The sequence below is a fragment of the Labeo rohita genome, chromosome 21 (assembly GCF_022985175.1).
Source record: "Labeo rohita strain BAU-BD-2019 chromosome 21, IGBB_LRoh.1.0, whole genome shotgun sequence".
NCBI classification, from domain to species: Eukaryota; Metazoa; Chordata; class Actinopteri; order Cypriniformes; family Cyprinidae; genus Labeo; species Labeo rohita.
The window spans coordinates 14,047,035-14,068,204 of NC_066889.1; the positions used below are offsets into that span (position 1 = coordinate 14,047,035).

General features: G+C 37.3%; 3 protein-coding genes across 7 annotated transcripts in view; 2 read left to right on the forward strand and 1 right to left on the reverse strand.

Moving 5' to 3' along the window:
• Positions 1-131: 131 nt before the first annotated feature.
• Positions 132-9,020, forward strand: si:dkey-17e16.9 (hydroperoxide isomerase ALOXE3). 2 transcript variants are annotated; one of them, XM_051093515.1, is made up of 16 exons: positions 171-254; positions 1,689-1,726; positions 1,833-1,986; positions 2,071-2,275; positions 2,687-2,768; positions 2,864-2,986; positions 3,333-3,436; positions 3,528-3,700; positions 3,787-3,930; positions 5,169-5,369; positions 5,489-5,575; positions 5,987-6,156; positions 7,602-7,723; positions 7,809-7,909; positions 8,002-8,172; positions 8,253-9,020. In XM_051093515.1, exons 3-16 carry the CDS (start codon positions 1,837-1,839, stop codon positions 8,430-8,432), a joined length of 2,013 nt encoding a protein of 670 aa, XP_050949472.1. In that variant the 5' UTR covers positions 171-254; positions 1,689-1,726; positions 1,833-1,836; the 3' UTR covers positions 8,433-9,020. The 2 variants fall into 2 exon arrangements, with proteins under 2 accessions (XP_050949473.1, XP_050949472.1); XM_051093516.1 differs by lacking the exon at positions 1,689-1,726 and having other exon boundaries at positions 132-254.
• Positions 9,021-9,124: 104 nt separating this feature from the next.
• On the reverse strand, positions 9,125-15,552 carry nlrc3l1 (NLR family, CARD domain containing 3-like 1). The gene is made up of 7 exons (XM_051093514.1): positions 15,461-15,552; positions 14,357-14,561; positions 13,893-13,994; positions 13,519-13,614; positions 12,062-12,191; positions 11,722-11,962; positions 9,125-11,636 (listed from the first exon to the last, which is right to left on the reverse strand). The coding sequence occupies exons 2-7, from the start codon at positions 14,506-14,508 to the stop codon at positions 10,054-10,056; spliced, it is 2,304 nt and encodes a 767-aa protein (XP_050949471.1). The 5' UTR covers positions 14,509-14,561; positions 15,461-15,552; the 3' UTR covers positions 9,125-10,053.
• Positions 15,553-18,801: 3,249 nt separating this feature from the next.
• cnksr2b (connector enhancer of kinase suppressor of Ras 2b) overlaps positions 18,802-21,170 on the forward strand; it is a 57,024-nt gene continuing 54,655 nt past the window's right edge. For 2 of the 4 annotated variants that reach the window (XM_051093317.1, XM_051093321.1), the window contains exons 1-3: positions 18,802-19,135; positions 19,825-19,984; positions 20,420-21,008. In XM_051093317.1, coding sequence (XP_050949274.1) covers positions 20,945-21,008 — 64 coding nt within the window. In that variant the 5' untranslated portion in view covers positions 18,802-19,135; positions 19,825-19,984; positions 20,420-20,944. Of the gene's footprint in view, positions 19,136-19,620; positions 19,713-19,824; positions 19,985-20,419; positions 21,009-21,170 lie in introns of those variants that run through there. The other 2 variants (XM_051093318.1, XM_051093319.1) reach the window with 2 other exon arrangements.

The window sequence follows — 21,170 nt, forward strand, 5'->3', positions numbered from 1 at the left end:
TTCCAAGAAATTGTGTTCACATGTAAATGTGTTCTTTTTAAATGGGCCAAAAGTCATTGATGTGGGAAAATGAACACTGCTTGTCATGTTATGATAGGCTACAACCTGTAGTATTACCTGAAGCTTGTTTTGCATAATAGTGGCCTGAGCTTCACTATTGGAAAGCCAAATTCCAGTTTGGCAGGGTCCTGCTACTGGGCTTTAGGTTTTCCTCATTTGACTTAGTCTCTCAGGCTGTGATTCAACTACCTCAGGTATGTTTTCTTCGGAAGGCTTTGCTAAAATACCTTTGTATATATTGTTATTTTACTCCGAACTACATTTAGCGAGGGTTCAGCTTAAAATAACATTAACACTTGTTTACACCCGGCGGGTCGTCTTCTGTCGATGCGATAATGAGGCGCGACGCATCCGGTTGACAGCGTAACGTTAACTGTTAACGTTAATCGATTATAATGGCTTTTAGGCTTTGACGCGGCGTTCGTTTTCGGTATAAAAACAGCATAAACAAGATATGCAAATACAACAAGACAAAATACTGTCATAAAGAATACATTAAAAAAAAAAAAAAAAACCATAATATCTTTAGTAATCTTGCTAAAGTATTTTTTATTGTTAAAGGGGCAGTTAACCGCAAAAATAATATTATTGTTCCAAACCTGTGTGACTTTCTCCTGAGGAAGACGAAAGACATTTTGGTAACCAAACCGTTTTGACTTTTATAGAGGGTTTGCACTTAATGTTACACGATTTTGTCAGTTAACGTTACCCAGATGCGAGGCCATGTTGACGATACTCGAATGTAAACAACAGCATGGATTGCAAGGTACTACTGAATACGTTGTTCTGCTAATTTATGCCGTCTAAACCACGGAAAAAACGTGTGGAAGCTGCTAAATCATGTAGAGGAGGACTTAGCAAGCAGGAAAGGGCATAATATTTTGACAAACTAAAGTTAATAGGTGGTAAAGATACGTACAAGGAGTATCTATTAAGATATTAGCCTAATATTTCACCTACTTGATCGGAAATTATAAGAACCAAGATAAATATTGTCAAGATTCTTGCCCTGGAAATCCTGGTTCAGTTTGGCCAACCACAAATGGCTTTTGTTCCCTAGACGGTTTTTTTGCACTCTTCTTCTTGATTTGGTATAACGTTTGGCAGTTTATATTACTCTAAATGTTTTTCCCAGTCCAACCCTGGTGAAAAAAACAGCATATGCTGGTTAGGTATGTTTTGATGCTGGGATGCTGGTTAGGTATGTTTTAGCTGGTTTATGCTGGTCCTTTGCTGGTTTATGCTGGTCATGTTGCTGGTCAAGGACCAGCATAAACCAGCAAAGGACCAGCATAGACCAGCAAAGGACCAGCTTAAACCAGCAAAGGACCCGCTTAAACCAGCACCAAAACATACCTAACCAGCATCCCAGCATCAAAACATAGCTACCAGCATATGCTGGTTTTTTCACCAGGGAACTGATTAGTACAGCCAAAAAATGACAATAACTGACCATTTTCAGGAGCAATAATCAGCAAAATATGTGAGTTTCGTTCAGTTCAGTGGCATTGTTTATGTTCAGTGCCGTCATTATGGCCGATTGATGACGCGTCATGAAAATAGTCTATTGTATGGACAAAAGCGCTGAGACATTTTTTCAAAATCTCACTTTTTTTACATTTTGAAAGTCTTACAGGTTCGTCAGTCGGCCTATACTGACATTAGGGTAGGTACATTTTGACAGGAGGTTCAATTTTCAGTACAGTATATAAATACTATGGATATTAGATATTTCTACTAGAATACTAGACAAAACCTGTATTCATTTTCAGAGCCATGGAGGCCATATATGAAGTAGAGGTGACCACAGGCTCCATGACCCACGCGGGCACGTTTGACAATATATTCATTACTTTGATTGGCACACAAGGAGTGAGTGAGCGAACCAAGCTTGACAGCTTTGGAAGAGATTTTAAGACTGGGATGGTAAGATATTTTTAAATTTTATTTACACAGATGTTCTCAGGAAAGTTCTGACTGAAATGAGCCATACTTTATTCTTTAATCTAGAAAGTAAAGTACAAAGTGACTACCAGGTTCACTCTCGACAAGCTGCTGCTCATCCGACTTGAGAAAGATAATTTCATATTCTTGCCAGAGAATGATTGGTTCTGCTCTCTGGTAACTGTAAGAACCCCTGAGAAAGATGTGATCCATTTCCCATGCTATCGCTGGATGGGAGAGGGGGAAGTGATTGAGCTGCGAGAGGCCAAAGGTTTGTGTTATTGCATTAAAAAATCATGCAAACATGTTCATCATAAAAAAATATTAAGTAACACAACTGTTTTTGATAATAAGCAATGCCACTTAAGTAGCAAATCAGCATATTAGAATGATTTTTGAAGGGTAATGTGACAGTCTAGAGTAATGATGCTGAAAATCAGTTTTGTTATCACAAAAATAAATTACATTTTAAAACATATTAAAATAGAAAACATATTTTTAATTGTAAAAATATTTCAACAGTACTTTTGATCAAATAAATATCGCCTTGGTTAGCATAAGAGACTTCTCACAAAATAATGAAAAAATCTTACCAACCACAAACTTTTGAACTGTCGTGTTCATCTGTTCTGGTTGGGATTTTCTGTTTAACTATTTCAGTAACTTTTGTATTTTCTGACAGCTACAAAAATCTATGAAGAAAAATATTCACAACTGAAAGAGCACAGAAAAAATGAGCTGAAGCTTAACAAGCAAGTGTACCAGTAAGTTTGCACCAGTAAGATGTGTCTTTGCAATCATTTTGTTACCCTTGTCATTGGTTTAGTGTGTATGTTTGTGTATCTTCATCTTCCTCAAGGTGGACCGAGTTTAAACCAGGTCTTCCACAGCGTGCATATTTTCAGGACCCTCTGTCTCTTCCCTCAGTGGTCCGCTTCTCTTTCACTAAAGACATGGACTCAGCTTTCAACTGCTCCTTTGCGTGAGTCTCAACTAATGGTAACACTTCACAATAAGGTTCATTAGTTAACATTAGTTAACATGAACTTTGAATAAACAGTACTTCTACAGCATTTATTAATTTTAGTTAATATTAATTGCAGCATTTAGTAATACATTATTAAAATCACATTTGTGTTACTAACATGAACAATGAACAACTGTATTTTTATTGACTAACATTTACAAAGATTAAGAAATAGTGTAATAAATGTATTGTTCAAATTACACCTTATTGTAAAGTTTTACCCACCTAACATATATCAGCGTAGGTGTTGGGAAATCCTGTTAAAATTCATCATTACACCAATGATGAATTTGTCTTCCAGGCTTGGTGAGATCAAAATGAAGAAACTTGCGAAAAAACCTGATCCGTGGGTTCAAATGGAAGACATGAAGAGTGCCTTCTGGTCATCCAGAACTGCTGTCTCCAGTAAGAAAAAGTGATCCGTTTCATGTGTTTGATGTTGAGTGAGGTAAAACTGTGAAATAATCTGGTGTCTGTTGCAATCTTATTGTAACAGAATATGTGCAGCAGCACTGGATGGATGATGATTTTTTGGGGTATCAGCTCCTAAATGGCCCCAATCCAACGATGCTACGTCGATGCACTGAGCTTCCTCTGAACTTTGCTGTTACTGATGGCATGGTGCAGCCTTTTCTAGAAAGTGGAACTTCCCTTACTATTGAGATGAAGGTAAAACAATATCAGATTTTCTCATTTGCTCTCCGTATGCTCTCGCAACACAATCAATTAACTGTTTGATTTTTTTAACTCAACAGCAAGGAAACATATTCTTATGTGACTATAAAAGACTGGCAGATTTACCAACTCAAGTCATCAATGGGAAGCAGCAGTATGTTGCAGCTCCACTTTGTCTGCTCTACAAAAACCAAGTGGGCAAACTTCTGCCTATTGCTATTCAGGTAGCTTTGATGGATTTTATTAATTTAAGACAATGACAGAGTGGACTGGACCAAATCTTAAAATAAATAAAATATTAATTGCTCACCTCTTATGTCGTTCCAAACCTGCAAGTCCTTCATCCATCTTCAGAACAAATTAAGATATTTTTAATGAAATCCAAGAGTTTTCATAGACAGCAATGCAACTGACACATTCAAGGCCCAGAAAGGTAGTAAGGACATTGTTAAAATAGTCCATGTGACATCAGTGGTTTAACTGTAATGTTATGAAGCTACAAGAATACTTTCTGAGCGCAATGAAAACAAAAATAACAACTTTATTCAGCAGTTTCTTCTCTTCAGTGTCAATCTTCAACGCGCATTCACAAGAGTACCATATGGACATGGACTATTTTTCAGTGTCCTTACTACCTTTTTGGGCCTTGAACATATCAGTTGCTGTCTTTGCAGGGTCAGAAAGCTCTCGGATTTCATCATAAATATCTTAAAGGAGAAGTCCACTTCCAAAACAAAGATTCACATACAATGTACTCACCCTTAAAAATAATTGTATTATTTTTATTAAAATAACCGATCGTTGCGCTAGATAAGACCCTTCTTTCTCGGCTGGGATCGTTTACAACTGCATTAGGGATCGTTTGAAGCCGCATTTAAACTGCATTTTGGAAGTTCAAAATCGGGGCACCATATCAGTCCATTATATGGAGAAAAATGTTGAAATGTTTTCCTCAAAAAACATAATTTCTTTACGACTGAAGAAAGAAAGACATGAACATCTTGGATGACAAGGGGGTGAGTAAATTATTTATAAATTGTTGTTCTGGAAGTTTAATTTGTGTTCCAAAGATAAACAAAGGTCTTACGGGTTTGGATTGACATGGTAAGTAATTAATGACAGCGTTTTTATTTTTGGGTGAACTATCCCTTTAAGACTTGTGTATCTGAAGAAGGTATTTTTAAGTGAAAATATTATCCTTAACCCACTGACTATTTCTCATTTGTACATCTACTTCTAGGAAAATTTCAGTTTTTTGATTAAAATAAAAAAAGTACATAAAAATTCTGATTGATAATATAATATATATGTACAAATTTAAATTTATCTATAATAAAAACGAAACAAAAATACTGATGTGTGGCTGACATAGTCAAATAATAAACAGTAAACAAACCGTGTATAGTTAATTTTACACAAAATGATTAACTGTGATTCCCATTCTGTTTTTCATTGCCGTCAGTTGCAGCAACAAGCATCAGAGGACAATCCAGTTTTCCTGCCTAGTGACTCTGAGTATGACTGGCAGCTCGCTAAACTTTACGTGAGGAACGCAGACTGTCTTGAGCATCAGGCATCTTTGTATCTGCGTACCCATCTGTTGGCTGAGACCTTTACAGTGTCATTAATGAGGAACCTCCCGGCAGCTCACCCTATACATAAGGTACTCAAGATGCAGTTAGTATCTGTGTCAATGTCTTGATTTTTTTCTTCTCACTCTTTCTGTATCCTGCATATTGTACACTCATGTACACAACTCATGCATTTGTGATTCTCTTAAAGCTGCTGGTGCCACACACACGTTACACCCTACAGATAAACACCCTTATTCGGGACAGACTTCTTGGTCCTGAGGGTGCTGTCACTCAGGTATTGACTTTTTTGTGCTTTTTTTAATAATGCTGTGCAACGATTAATCACATCTCAAATGAAAGTTTTTGTTTACATAATATATGTGTGTGATGTGTATATTTATCATGTATATATAAATAGACACACATGCATGGATATATTTAAGAAAAATATGTTATGTTTATATATTAAATATATTTATATATAATATTATATCAATAAAAACACATACATGTAAATACATGTAATTTTTCAAATATATACGTACAGTATGTGTGTGTATTCATATATACATAATAAATTTACGTAGTACAACACATATATTGTGTAAAGAAAAACTTTTATTTTAAATGCAAATAATTGCGATTAATCGTTGCATAGCACTATTTTTAAAATTACACAGTTACTTGCAAATAATTTTCATTTCAGAATACTAGTATTGGAGATGAAGGGATGACAAATCTCATGAAGAAGGTGCTTTCAGACCTGACCTACAGCTCTCTCTGTCTGCCTGAAGACATCAGTGACCGCGGACTGGAACCTATTCCCAACTTCTTCTACAGAGACGATGGACTTCGGCTCTGGAGTTTCACAAATGAGTAAAATTATTTTTAAAAATTTTAAAATGATTTTTAAAATGAAAGTATAATCTATCTGTGCACCAAAAATAAATAAAATAAAACAAAAGAGACAAATTACTCAAATTTCGTTCCAAACCTGCAAGAACTTCATTCATCTTCAGAACAAATTAAGATATTTTTGATGAAATCTGAGAGCTTTTTGACCCTGCATAGACAGCAACGCAGCTGACATGTTCAAGACCCAGAAAGGTAGTAAGAACATTGACAGTAGTAGTCCAGAAGTCCAAGTAGTCCGTGGACATCAGCAGTGTTGGGGAAAGTTACTTTTAAAAAATGCATTACAATACTGAGTTACTCCCTTAAAAAAGTAACTAATTACGTTACTTAGTTACTTTTTATGGAAAGTAATGCTTTAAATTACTTTTGCGTTGCTTTTTAAATCTGGGCAGGGCTTGCTTGTTTCTTTTTAATATTAAAAGTTCTATTTTTGGCAAATGTAAAAGCCTTTTCACACCAAAAGCCTCGGGCTTTGAGAAAAGTAAATTCACGTCTGTACAGCAGACCGCAGAAGAAAAAAAAAGTCAACTCTTCAGCAATAAAAAAGGAAAACAAATGTTAGATTATCTTGAGTAATTTTTGCTTTATTAGTATGGTTGAATTGGATCACTGAACGTTGGCGGCAAAGACCCTGGTTAATAAAATGGGATTAAACGCATAAAGGATATTAGTATTATTTAACATATATTCTGAGTTGAATTTCACAGTTTTTATTCATTTTGAGGAATACTGAATCTGTTTTTTTGTGAGTGAGATGAATTAATGCATGTTCATATTTAGTGTTTTTGTTGAAAAAAGTCACTCAGATATTTTCTTGTGAATTAAAAAGTAATGCGTTACTTTAATAGTTACTTGGAAAAGTAATAATATTACGTAACTCGCATTACTTGTAATGTGTTACCCCTAAAACTTGACATCAGTGGTTCAACTGTAATTTTATGTGCAAAGAAAGCAAAAGTAACGACTTTATTCCAAAATTTCTTTTTAACAATTACTCTTGAGAATGCAGATCGAAGACTGACACGGACGAGAAGAAATTGTTGAATAAAGCTATTATTTTTGTTTTCTTTGCACACAAAAAGTATTTTCGTAGCTTCATAAAAATAAGGTTGATCCACTGATGTTACATGGACTATTTTACCAATGTTCTTACTAACTTTCTGGGACTTGAATGTGGTAGCTGCATTGCTGTCTATGCAGGGTCAGAAAGCTCTCTTGTTTTTTTCAAAAATAATTTATTTTGTGTTCAGAAGATGACCGAAGGTCAACATGAGGGATTTAAATTTTTTTGTGAACTATCCCTTTAAATCATTCCAGTTGTGTTTTTTTCATGGCATCTTGAAAGCTTTCTCGAATGTGCGCAGTACTAATTAGTTGTCTTTGTTGCATTTGGAATCCTTTTGTAGTTTTGTAAGGGACATGGTGAAGATTTATTACCAGAGTGATAGTGATGTGCAGCAGGACGCTGAACTCCAGGACTGGATCAAGGAGATCTTCATCTACGGGTTTCTTGAGCAGAGCAGCGCAGGTGAGTCAGACAATACGGCTTTGGTTATCACAGGTGTGAAGTCATTATTTTTTTCATCATCAGTGTTCCTTTTCTTCTCATTTAGGAATACCTCAGTGTTTTAGCACAGTGGAGGAGGTCATTAAATTTGTGACCATGGTGATCTTCACAGTTTCAGCTCAACATTCAGCCCTCAGAGCAGGACAGGTAAGTTAAAATTTAATTTAAAATGATTCTACTTAAAACACTTGGATCATATGTTTAATATATTATTTTTTTCCTCACATTTGTGCAATTAGTTTGACTATGGTAGCTGGTTTCCCAACGCCCCTGGCTCTTTAAAAAGACCCCCTCCTACATCTAAGGGAAGCTCAGACAAAAACACCCTGTTGGAGACTCTCCCTGACATGAACACCTCTGCACATCTAGTATCAGTCTTTTGGCTCCTGAGCAAACCCTCATCAGATTTTGTGAGTGTTTCTTTCTCAGCTGATTGGATTATCCCATTTTTTGGCAAATCCCTACAAATCCTCTCTAATCTTTCATGCAGGTCCCACTTGGGCAGTACCCGGAGGACTACTTTTGCCACATGGCTTCCCAAAATATAATCAAAGATCATCAAGCAGAACTGTCCTTTTTGAGTGAGTGCATCAAAGACAGAAACAAGGGTCTGCAAGTGCCTTACACATACATGTGCCCTGATAACATTAGCAACAGTGTCAGCATTTGATACAGTGTGGTTGAGTGCTTTGACGTGAAGATGTTTAGTGTAATTTTTTATATTTTATTATTTTTAAAGGCACAGTATGTAATTTTCACCACTAGAGGGCACATATTCAAAACAAACAAAGAAACAAATGCATAGTTTGATGATGCTGTGATTGAGTGTGGAATCATGGGAGTTGTAGTCTTCATCCCCACAGCCGATGGGCAAGCCAAGGGCAAGCCTGCAACCTTTAGCCAAAAAAGCGTAACGGTTTACGCAACAGGTGGGATTCTTCTATAGGCTATAATGTGACTAAGGCACACATGATCCAAGTTGACTGTTACGCTTTCTCCAATAGCAAGTGATACAGACCCTCTCATCTCCCAATAGTAAGACAATCTCTGCACAGGCAACTAGTTAAAATTGCTTATTTCTCTGGATTTAAACATTTTTGGAAGCATTTGGAATAATGTAAATACACAAGTCAACAAAACTTTGTATTTACTGCAGATTTAGTCTAATTTGTCAATACTCATTTGATTTAGATGCTAGGTTTTAAATTATTCAGTTTTCAATTTAAATTTTTAAAAAACATTCTAAAAAATACACATTTTTAATTTCTTTAAAAATACTGTGTAGATAAATCTCACTTGTCAATATTACTGTTATAAAAATAAACATATTAAAGAATTTTTAAAAAGCTGAAGCACCAAAACTGACATTTGAAAAGCTCTTTATTTTATGGATGTGTTTTGGGTTTGATAATTCCATTCAATACTATCATTTCAAATGTGTATATACTTTCACAGCAATCCTCCACTTAGAATTTATTTAAAGGAATATGAACTATGTCAAGTAACTAAGCAACTGTCCAAACAATGTTGTTAAACATCATAAGCCCGGTTTCACAAACGTGGCTTAACTTAAGCCTTAGTTAAATTAAGATATTGAAGCAGCTTTTATAAAAATGCCTTGGAAGAAAACATTACAGGTGTGCATCTTGAGATAGAACACTGGTACTAACATATTTTAAGACATAAAAACTGGTACTAACATATTCTACTATATAAGTAGTCAAACCTGTTCATTAGAATGGGGTGTCCCAATACTTTTGGCAATATAGTGTATGTCAGAGCAAGATATTTTCAGTTGAGACAGCTCAAACATTTTAGTCTGAGACTAGCCTTAAACCTTGTCTGTGAAACCAGGGGTTAGTGTTTAAACTTAGGTGACCAGACATGCCATTTTCCAGTGACACGTTCTGGCCAGGATTTCAGTGTTGCCTAAAATAATCAGGTTTTGGCTGTTTGTGCTGTGAGATCGATCGTTGTATGACATATAAGTACCGTAGAGAGCAGAGCAGACGGCTACTTATGCTTTCAAATTGCTCTCGCGGTACTTTGATTTCACACAACGATTGATCTGCCCTGGCTATTTTAGGCAATATCCTGGCCAGAACGTGTCCCTGGAAAATGGCACGTCTGCTCACCCTAGTTTAAACAGAACTTGTCCTTTACTGATGGAAAAGTCCCTCTGGAGGACACTACAAGACCTGAATGGTAGACAATCTTCACACATTTTTCTACCACCTCACTTATGGCATGAAACTATGCAACAGCATGATTCTCGTAAGTTCATCACAGTGTTACTGTGGGTTAAGTTCATCAATGCACCGCAAAAGGTTTTCAGTCTTTTCTGGAAAGTGGCCTTCTTTGAGTTTCTTACTGATGTAGCGAGTTATCTCCTCTCGTGCATTCTGGCTAGAGCTGGTAGGGATCTGCAGGATGTTCTTGAGCAGATCCTGGTTGGCCTCCACAGACAGACCCAGCAGAAAGCGTAGAAAGAGATCATAGTTGCTATTCTTGGAGCTTAATGCTTTGTCAACTGCACTCCTGAGTAAGTCGGTCAAGGACACCTTCAAGACTTTGCTCAGCTTGCCCTGCTCGAGGACGTTCTTCCCCTGTTTCTTGTGACAATAGAATACATGAAGAGCAGCGAGATATTCCTGAATGGTCGGATGAGCAAAACAGCTCACCTTCTCTGTGTAAATCATGTACTTCTCTCTGTAATATTCAGTGCAGAGACCGGTGCAGGCCATGGCAGGGTACGAATCCGGCAATGCAACGTCGTCCCAGTGCTCTTTCTCCATCTGAAACTCATTCTTCTCAAGCATGTTGTAGGACAGCTTTGCGAGCTTAATGAGCAGCTGATCAGCAGTAAGATCCTTGGTTTCTTCAGTGGGGTCGGTCTTCAGTTTCTCAATGGACATTATAGTGTGACCATGCAGCATAAAGGTGTACAGATTGGTTAGAGTTACGGGCAGCTTTGCCGATGGTGGAAGAGACTGGAACTGTCGCTGCAACACTTTAGATGCCACCCAGCAGAACAGCGGCAAGTGGCACATAATAAACAACGTCTTGGAAGACCTGATGTGAGCAATCACCCTCTCAGCGAGCTCTCGGTTGGTGATCGTCTTTCTGAAATAGGCCACTTTCTGTTCATCGTTGAAGCCACGAACCTCCAGAAGCTGGTGGACGTGTTCTGGTGGGATCACATCTAGAGCTCCCGCTCTAGAAATGGTCCACACATAGGCGTTATACAGCAGGTTCCCTCTGATGAGGTTGGTGATCAACACTTGCACAGTCGTAGGCCTGGTTGCATCACACCAATACACCGTCCTCCGGAAATTAAAGGGGATTTGAGTGTCATCCAGACCGTCGCATATGAACATTACCAGACAGCCCTCGAAATCGAGAGTATCTATTTCTTTCATTTCTGGATAGAGGGTGCTGACTAGAGTCATGAGAGTATACTCTCCTTCTAGCATCTTATTCAGCTCCTTGAACTGCAGAGGAATGAGAAAGAAAACACCCGGGTGGACTTTTCCATCCACCCAGTCGAGGATGAAACGCTGCACCGCAAATGATTTGCCACATCCTGGGACTCCTCTGGATAACACTGACCTTATGTGCCTTGACCTTACATTCTCCTGGGAAAATATGTCATGTCCGGTTAACGGCGTTCTGTTGACTTTTCCGGTCTCTTCCAGCTCTTCTATCTTTGATCTGAACTCGTGCTCACTGTTGATTGATGCATTAACGCCATCTGAAATGTAAAGGTCTGTATAGACCGACTCAAACGGGACCGGTTGTGCTTGTTGACTAAAACCCTCATAAACCATTTCATACTTCCTCTTCAGAGTCAGTTTCAACTCATAGCGCACTTCGTCTGTGGAACATCACAAAAAGATTTTTAATGCAATGGTTTGAAAACCGCTGTAATGTTTTGGCAAAGACAAAATGATATAACTTACTTCTTTTGCATAGTCCTTGCAGATATTCAACCAGCTTCTTAAAGTTCATGATGTTAAAGAGTGCCAGCGTGATTTTCAGAGACACCTCAATGTCGCAAAGCTCTAGCATCTTATCTACCAGATCTACAAGATCAAGTCCATCCAACGGATCACGGAAGCGCTCCGGATATCTATCCCACAGCAGTTTTTTGAAGTGCTTTAATTCGTCCTCTGTAAGTTTCTTTAGGCAGCTTGTGAGAGCCTATGATATAGAAACAATGTTAGTTTTCTGAACTTAATGTGAAGGCACTTATTGGAAATACTGTTGTTTAAAGGGATGATCAATGGTTGTAGGCCTCACACTAAAAGCGAATGCCACCGTCATTGCTGGATGCCTTTTTTCGTTTGGATCTACTACCAACTCTGGCTTTACAGGAGGAGGAACATTCTGTTGTTTCACGGCTCCTTCCTTCTTGGTCTTCTTCCGTGTGCTTAATTTAAAATAATAATAATAATTTTTATAAATTATAATACATTTTTTTACAACACGTATCATCTCTCATCCATCAAAGGGTGCTCGACCCCCATGACTAACATACAGTTGAGGTCAAAATTTTACATACACCTTGCAGAAATGCAAAATGTAAATTAATTTTACCAAAATAAGAAGGATCATACAAAATGTATAAAAATTACCCGGTTCAAAAGTTTACATACACTTGTTTCTTAATATTGTGCCGTTACCTGAATGATACACACCTGTGTATTTTTTTTTTGTGATAGTTGTTCACGAGTCCCTTGTTTGTCCCAAACAGTTAAACTGCCTGCTGTTCTTCAGAAAAAATCCTTCAGGTCCCACAAATTCTTTGGTTTTTCAGCATTTTTGTGTATTTGAGCCCTTTCCAAAAATGACTGTATGGTTTTGAGATCCATCTTTTCACACTGAGGACAACTGAGGGACTCATATGCAACTATTACAGAAGGTTCAAACACTCACTGATGCTCCAGAAGTAAAATCGATGCATTAAGAGTCAGGGGATGAAAACTTTTTGAATTTGAAGATCAGGGTAAACTCATTTTTTCTTCTGGAAAACATGCATCAAAAACAAGTAGCTTCTGAAGGGCAGTTCTAAATGATAAAATATGATTTTTAGGCAAAATAAGAAAAATGTACACATCATTCTGTTCAAAAGTTTTCACCCCTCGCTCTTAATGAATTGTGTTTGCTTCTGAAGCATCAGTCAGCTTTTGAATCTTCTGTAAAGGCTGAATATGAGTTCCTCAGTTGTCCTCAGTGTGAAAAGATGGATCTCAAAGTCATACAGTCATTATTGGAAAGGGTTCAAATACACAAAAATGCTGGAAAACCAAAGAATTTCTGGGACCTGGAGGATTTTCCTGAAGATCAGCGGGCAGTTTAACTGTTCAGGACAAACAAGGGACTCATAAACAGCTATCACTAAACAGAAAAACCAGCTGTGGATCATTCATGTAACAACAGTATTAAGAATCAAATGTATGTAAACTTTTGAACAAGGTCATTTTTATAAATTCAACTATTATTTTCTCTTGTGGACTATATGTAACTGTCTATTATGTGAAGTATCTTATTCAGGTCAGTACTAAATTAAAACTAACATGCATTTTGTATGATCCCTCTTATTTTGGTAAAATAATTTACATTTTGCAGATTCTGCAAGGTGTATGTAAACCTCAACTGTAATTATTATGACCTCTGAATTGTATACCAGTGCACTGTATGACCATGGTAATGACAAAGTTCAAATAGTATGGATGCATCATGTGACTTTCACTCACCTTTCTTCAGCATTCGCCTCCATATTCATGTCCTCATCATCACTGTTAAACTCTTCACTGCTAGAAGCAGAAGAGTCCCGTCTGTACAACTGAACCCTGCAGGAAATCAAAAGTTGACTTACAAGAATGACAACTTTAGTCACAAACACAAAGAGAGAGCAAAGTCTCCTACAATCTATCAAATATCACAAGTATCATTTTCACTCTTACAGGTACAGACAAAAGTGTTAATCCTATCTTAATGCCCCTGTATGAAGAACAAATGAACTCTGCAAAGACAAAAGACAATATACAAACCCTCCCCCAGAGCATCTAATAACCTCAGAAAAAAAATCTAAACATTTTAAGGGCAAATGAAGATAAAGTAAACTTACTGTGTGCGATTGGGTTCATGCTCTTCTCTTGTTTCTGACCAGCTGTCACTCTGCATGGAAGCATAACTAGATGCAGGGGACTCTGCTCTCTCCACATGTTGTCTAATGAGAATGATCATTGTAAATGACAGAGAGAAAAGACAGTAAATGTAATTACCTATGTAAGGTAGAGGTGTCCAAACTCAGTCCTGGAAGGCCGTTTTGCTGTTTAGGTGATTTTCTGGTTCAGGTGTGTTTAATTAGGGTTGAAGCCAAATTGTGCAGGACAGTGGCACTCCGAGATCGAGTTTGGACACCCCTGGTGTAAAGTAAGTATCATTTTGACTACGGTGTGTTCTTGATCTTACCAGCAGGTGTCACACTTACACAACAGACAAGCATGCAAGCGTCTAACATGGATGTCAGCATGGCTAGTCCTTGCTGAACCCTTATACACCATATCAGATTAACGAAAACCACATTACCCCACAGGACCAGAGTATTCAAGGGCGAATGGAAGTGTCCTCTGGGGAATCACGTCGTCCTCTTCATCCCCATTTTCACTCCCGAAGGCGGAAGCCCCAATTCCTAATGGCAGACTGTTGTCTGACGCCATGTCGACTGCGTCGTCATCCATCTCGGTTTTGCAACGTTTCCCCCGCTTCTCAGAAACAGCTAGGTGTTGTTACCCTGATAAAAGCGAAAACGTTACACAGATATTGCAAAGTTCATTTGCCTTTTATCTGAACAACGCACATCTCTTCATGTGGGAGGGCTGCAATATTGCGTTAATTTTTTTTTTTTTTTACAACAGGGTTTAACCCTTTATAAACCTTTGGTGAATAATGTTTAACATCAGTGATATGCATTGTGAAACAATGTTGCTTGAATGGCACAGTGAGTTGTTTAGAAACTGACAGCCAATCATGAACTGCCTCTGGGCATGCTTAATTAAATATTCATGTGCTTTGTGCACTGAAACTTAAACGCATTTCTACTTTTAGCCCTGAAAACCGAAAATAAAATATAATAGCGATGGGAAATGTGACAGCTGAGGTTTTAGAAGACTGTAGACAGCAAAAACAGATTTACATGGCGTCTGCAGAAGTAGTTATTAAAACAGGTTATACTGGTCCAAAAAATGTTGTTGGTCTCATATGTACATGCAAACTATTAGTCCAATGTAAAGTGTGAAAAAAAACAACACTAAACCTGAATTTGAACATTGTAAGAAAAGCTAATGTTTGGTCACCTACACTACAAGAAACCTTTTGTACTCTCGTTTTGGGACCACATATGTGTTAACAAATAAGTTTGCATATACAGTTACTATTTAAAGAGCTTCACAGGCAGATTCAAGTGCAGCTATAGCAGCTGTTTAATGATTTCGTCTGTTTATTTCTGTAGCAATGACTTCGCAGTCCTTTCTAGTCAAGCCTGACTTCACATATAATAGCGGAAGTCGAAACAAATCCGGTTGTATAACTTTGAGTAAACTGTCTGTCATAAATGATTTTTCATTAAGATTAATTCCTGGACCCGTAAGCCAATGCAAGCCCGTGTATGTTAAACTTTACTAGCGAACATACCTGTAGCAAAAGCGCACAACCACCACCAGTGTCTGATCAGAATCACTTTCGGTTTGAAGTTGTGTATGTATGTACTTCCCTGTTTCCTTAAAGAGACAGCACTAAGAATATTAAGTGGCGTAGTTGTTAATAGAGACAGTAGACTAGACATCTGTCACCTGCTACCGATAGAGTCTCGGGTTTTATTATTTACATATAATTTGCATAAGGTTTATATTCGATTCTTTATTTAGTAAATTTAGTTAATTAGTAAATTTAGTAAATTTTGCTTGCATAATCCTGGTCCATCTTAAATTATCTTCCCGAATTAAAATGTTATTACATATAAAAAAAGATGAACAAAAATCAAATGCTGCAAATATCTGATACATAAAATTGGTAACAGGGTCCCTGGTCTGTCTTTCTGTGCTTTAGAGTGTCATTCCTCTAAAAAAAAGCTAGAAGACCCTTGACTTATACCCTTTTTGACTAGTGAAGGAGCCCATTTTGAGATTGCATTGTTTCTGTTTAAAGGCCCGGATTCCCACTGTGAAAGACACTGATCTCATACGCTGTAGATTTGTTGTAGTTGTTTAAACCCCCAATTCTAGCTGCAGATGGTGAGTCTGAGTCTTAATGGAGCAGCTCTTGAACCTTGATCCCTTCTCCTCCCCTTGTCCCTTACAAGCCTCTTTTCAATACCCCTGCAGGCTGTAAGGAATCTCAACATCTGTCAGCAGTGCATACTCCCCTTATGTTCCCATGAGATATGAAATCAACATAAAGCACTCTGTGAAATGCATCTCTGTTCATTCGTTTAGGTAATAATTTTGATCCATGTTCATGAATTTAGTTTGTAAGTTGTTTAGTTAAATTAATGCTATACTTCCAATATATATATATATGTGTGTGTGTGTGTGTGTGTGTGTGTGTGTGTGAGCCTGGACCACAAAACCAGTCATAAGGGTCAATATTTCAAACTTGAGATTTATGCATAATCTGAAGACTGAATAAATAAGCTTTCCATTGATGTATGGTACAGATACAACTGTTTAAAAATCTGGAATCTGAGGGTGCAAAAAAATCAAAATATTGAGAAAATCACCTTTAACTCTTAAATGCATGAATGTTTCGCCAGTCATTATTACATATTCGGGTCTTTAGGTCTTCGGGACCTATATATCCAGAATAGATAGATCTCTAACTTCTGCAAAAGCAAAAAACTGTCTTGATATTTTAAAAACAGTTACAGAAGAATAAAATAAAGCATATTTTGTTACCTTTTAAAACAATTTGAGGAGATGATTTTAGCATTGCCGTCATCCTCTGAGCGCACCTCCATAGTACATTCAGCGTCTGGATCATATTCGTGATCTCAAGCATATTTTCAAAATTGTTTTCAACGACTTCAAAGCCAATATTTTGATCGCTGGCAGCTTATTCACCACATCCACCATCAAATAACGGTGACATTTATATTTTATTGTGTACAGTAATTGCTCTGCAGTGTAGCCATTCAAACTAATACAATTTTTGCTGATGATATTCTTTTGTTTTAATTATGAGTGAAACATCACGTCATTATTGTCAATCAAACAGTGCCACCTCGAGGAATAAAAGTGAATTGCATGTATTGAGTCATTAGATATTTACATATTTTTGTGCTTGAAAAATCTACACTATTACACACTTCGGGTCTCTAGCAACCCTATACACTTTTTACAAAAAAATCAGAAAGCAAATATTCTTTTATATTGTGTTTTTTTTTTATTGTTATTATTTATTGTTTATTGTTTATTTTGAATAGATTGAGGAATACTAAAAAAGTTGATCTCTAACTTAAAAAAATGAAGGAGGTAGAGGGTAGTGAATGACGTCCTGGGTCGCTAAAGACCTGAGGTATGCATTTAAGGGTTAAAGTTATGCAAATTAAGTTCTTAGTAATGCATATTACTAATCAAAAATTATGTTTTTAGATATTTACGGTAGGAAATTTACAAAATATCCTCATGGAACATGATCTTTACTTAATATCCTAATGATTTTTGGCATAAAAGGAAAATCGATCATTTTGACCAATACAATGTATTTTTGGCTATTGCTACAAATATATATATATATATATTATATCTATATTATATCTATTCTAATGCTGCAATTTAAACATAAATTAGTAAAGAACTAAAGGTACACTCCATCCAGAAAATCAAATGATGTTCTCTATTTCTGAGAAACCCACATGAGGGGAAAAAAGCTTCCTTTGTATGGACAAATATACACTATGACATATTTCAAATATAGCATATAATTTTTAAACAACAAAAGGCAAGTGATGACAGAATTTTTATTTTTGGGTAAACTATCCTGTTAATGAATGGTTACATAAGCCAAGCTGACTTGTCTGCACATCATAGGAATTTTTCTTTGTTGAGCACCGTGTTTCTTTAAAGAAAGAGGCTTAATTGGGACAGGCTAGTGGCATGAAAGTCAGCCGACGGCGTTGCATGTTTCCCCTTGAATGATCATGCACAAAGCCCTGACTATAGGTCACTTCAGTTTTGAGGACAGCAGGCATTTAAAACACCTTCTTAAAAATGCACTTTTAATGGAAATTGCATTTGAAGAAAGATTTTAATCATGCATTCAGCTGAATGCATATCTAAAACTACATAAATATTAATTATCATTTAGGTTGTGTGTTAATATGTGTGCACCTAATCTCTATGCATGTTGAGTTAAAGGGATAGTTCACCCAAAAATGAAAATTATGTCATAATTTATTCCCCTTTTGTTCCAGATCCACATGACTTTCTTTCTTCCACTGAAAACAAAAAGAGGGGTTAGGGACTGACAGTATCAGTCACCATTCACTTTTGTTGCATCTTATTTCCATAAAATGAAAGCAAGTAGAGACTGTTATTCTCCACAACATCTCCTTTTGTGTTCCACAGAAGAAGAATACTCTTCATCCAAGCATTGAAATAAAAAAGGCTTGCAAGTAAACACTGACTCATTTGATTCTGCAAAAACAATAAAATAAGAGTGTTCCAGTTGCAATCTTTAAAAGGGGTCATGACATGAGAAATCAAATTTGCCTTATCTTTTGGCATATGAGAGGTCTTTGTACCATTAAAACATCATGCAAGTTTCATAGCTTAAAACCTCCTTCTCATTATAAACAGCATTTATTTAATCAAGCTCCGAAAAATGGCTTGTTTAGATCTGAGGTGTAAGATGACATCATCTGGGCACAAATATTTGCATAAACACTGCCTCCAGAGCAAGGCATCGACAAATAGTCTTCTTCTGACCATAGGCCCCGCCCACTGGTGTTCAGTCTATTAATGGCTGACAAGCTGAATGTGAGTGTTGCGTTGCATCAAATGCAAATATAAATTACAATCACTGGCACTATCTTGTCCACACTGGATACAGTATATAGATGCGCATTCACTGTCAACAAATGAAGTAAAAGAATGTTCGCTTTGATGCGTTTGGTTTAAACAGCTCGTTCGCATCTTTGTACAGATATCAGAAGGATCCTAGTGTAACAAACAAGACATCCCGGATCGTGTCAGAGGATTGTTTGCAGCATGTTGTTTTGTAAACGAGGCACAGTGTCATGGAGAGTTCACAAAGAAACATTTGTTGAAAGATGAAGCGCTACTAGATCTGACTGCAGCTGCATCACAAACGGTAAGTAAATTATTTCACAATGCTTGTCTGGAAATTATCGTTTTATTTTGATTATGTTGTCAAAACACTCACGTGCAATAGCGAAGGGGCACTGATACTGTTTCCTATGCTATGACGTTAGCCAATCATAACAGTGGCTGATTACTGAGAGGCTTTCAAGGACCCGCCCCTTAAGTAAGACATAATCTTTGGTCACTTAAAGGGGTCATGACATAAGAAACCAAATTTCCCTTGATGTTTTGATATAGAAGAGATCTTTGTATGCTTAATATATCCTGCAAATTTCATAACTTAAAATGTCCTCGTCATTAATAAAAAAAGCATTTATGCAATAACCCTTAAAAAATGGCTCATTTGGATCTTTGGGTGACCAGGCGCAGTCATCTGCATAAACACCGCCTCTAGTGCAAGACATCAACGAATAGTCTTCTTCTGACCATAGGCCCCGCCCACTGACATTCAGTTGCTTTATGGCTGGACATTTGATTACGCTGAATGCAAGTGTCGTGTCGCGTCAACAGCAAATAGAAATTACAATCACTGCCGCCATCTTGTCTACACTGGATACAGTATACAGGTGTGCATTCACTTTCTGACACAGTCGAGTCTGTCGTCAATAGGACAAATGAGTGAAAGAACGTTCACTTTGATGCGTTTGGTTTAAACAACTCATTCTCATCCTTGTACAGATATCAGAAGCATGTCGACGTAAGGAACAAGTGGATAGTTTCCCAGATTGTGTCAAGAGGATTGGTTGTAAATGAGGCACAGTGTCATGGAGAGTTCACAAAGAAACGTTTGTTGAAAGATGAAGCGCTACTAGATCTGACTGCAGCTGCATCACAAACGGTAAGTAAATTATTTCATAATGCTTGTCTGAAAATGATCATTTTATTTTGATTATGTTGCAATAGCGAGGGGGCATTGATACTGTTTCCTATGCTGTGACATTAGCCAATCATAACAGTGGCTGATTACTAACAAGCCTTAAAAGACCCGCCTCAAAAAACAGGTCATTTAGACAGAGGGTCAGAATAAGGGGTGAACATATTAGTTTTTCCGCATTTTTTTGGTGCAAAAAAACTTTATTAACATTATAAGTAAACCTCAAGTAACATACTAAAATAATAATAAAAAAAAACATCATGACCCCTTTTAAAAAAGGCTTCTAAATAAACAGTGACTCGTTTGTTTCTGCAAACACAATAAAATAATAGAGCATTCCAGTCACAATCTTTTAATACTGTTTGCAAGGGTGCATTTAATACTCTCGTTTGCACACAGCTCAATTATGGAGATGTTTCCGCTGCTTGGCCCTCATGACGGCTCATTTGCCAGAGCCAACGACTGGCAAGAATGGACGAGGCGCGAGTCATACGAGTGTGCGCGAGGGGCGCGCGTGCAGACTACTGTTTACTGGTAACAGCTTGAGACGAGAAAAACAGCTGCGTGAATTCACCGTTGTCTGTCTTCTACGGCTCGATGTATGGGATGAGGAATTGAGACGGTAAAGGCAAAGCAACGTGAGTGAAAATGATGGAAAGGAGGATAAACCCTGGAGCGAGACCAAAAGAAATCTAACGTTATTCTGACAGCTCTCTCCTCACAAAGACTACTGCGAAGGAATGCAGAGCGATGCTTTGAACTTGAAAGACCACCAACGCTTCGTTTGCAAGAACCAGAGCAGAATTTTGCAGGGTAAACATGCAGCGGATGAAAAACGGGCAGAAATCTGCCTGAGTGGGTCTTTAGTGTGCTGAGGAGCTTCTTTCGCACCTTTGTTTGACAGCGTCTGCAAAAACTTCCACAATGGCACTGGTCATGGAACCTGTAAGCAGGTGGTCAACAAGCCAGGTGGTCGACTGGATGAAAGGTATTCATTTTACATTCGTATATATTTTGCCTTAACAGTGGAGAAAAATACTGTACATCCCATTAAGATCGCTTGCTCACGTTGTTTGTGCTTATAAACATGCAAATGTTACATATCTGTCCAGGATTTGCGTGCGTGCAAGATTTAATTTAAGTCGTTTTA

Excerpts from the sequence above, each read along its gene's own strand:
- si:dkey-17e16.9 (XM_051093516.1), top strand. The coding sequence starts at position 1,837 with ATGGAGGCCATATATGAAGTAGAGGTGACCACAGGCTCCATGACCCAC. Across the intron at positions 2,769-2,863 it reads CTTAACAAGCAAGTGTACCA|GTGGACCGAGTTTAAACCAG; the intron begins GTAAGTTTGCAC and ends ATCTTCCTCAAG. Across the intron at positions 3,701-3,786 it reads CCCTTACTATTGAGATGAAG|CAAGGAAACATATTCTTATG; the intron begins GTAAAACAATAT and ends TTAACTCAACAG.
- nlrc3l1 (XM_051093514.1), bottom strand. The coding sequence starts at position 14,508 with ATGGATGACGACGCAGTCGACATGGCGTCAGACAACAGTCTGCCATTA. Across the intron at positions 12,192-13,518 it reads GAGGCGAATGCTGAAGAAAG|CACACGGAAGAAGACCAAGA; the intron begins GTGAGTGAAAGT and ends TTTTAAATTAAG. Across the intron at positions 11,637-11,721 it reads GCAAGGACTATGCAAAAGAA|ACGAAGTGCGCTATGAGTTG; the intron begins GTAAGTTATATC and ends GATGTTCCACAG.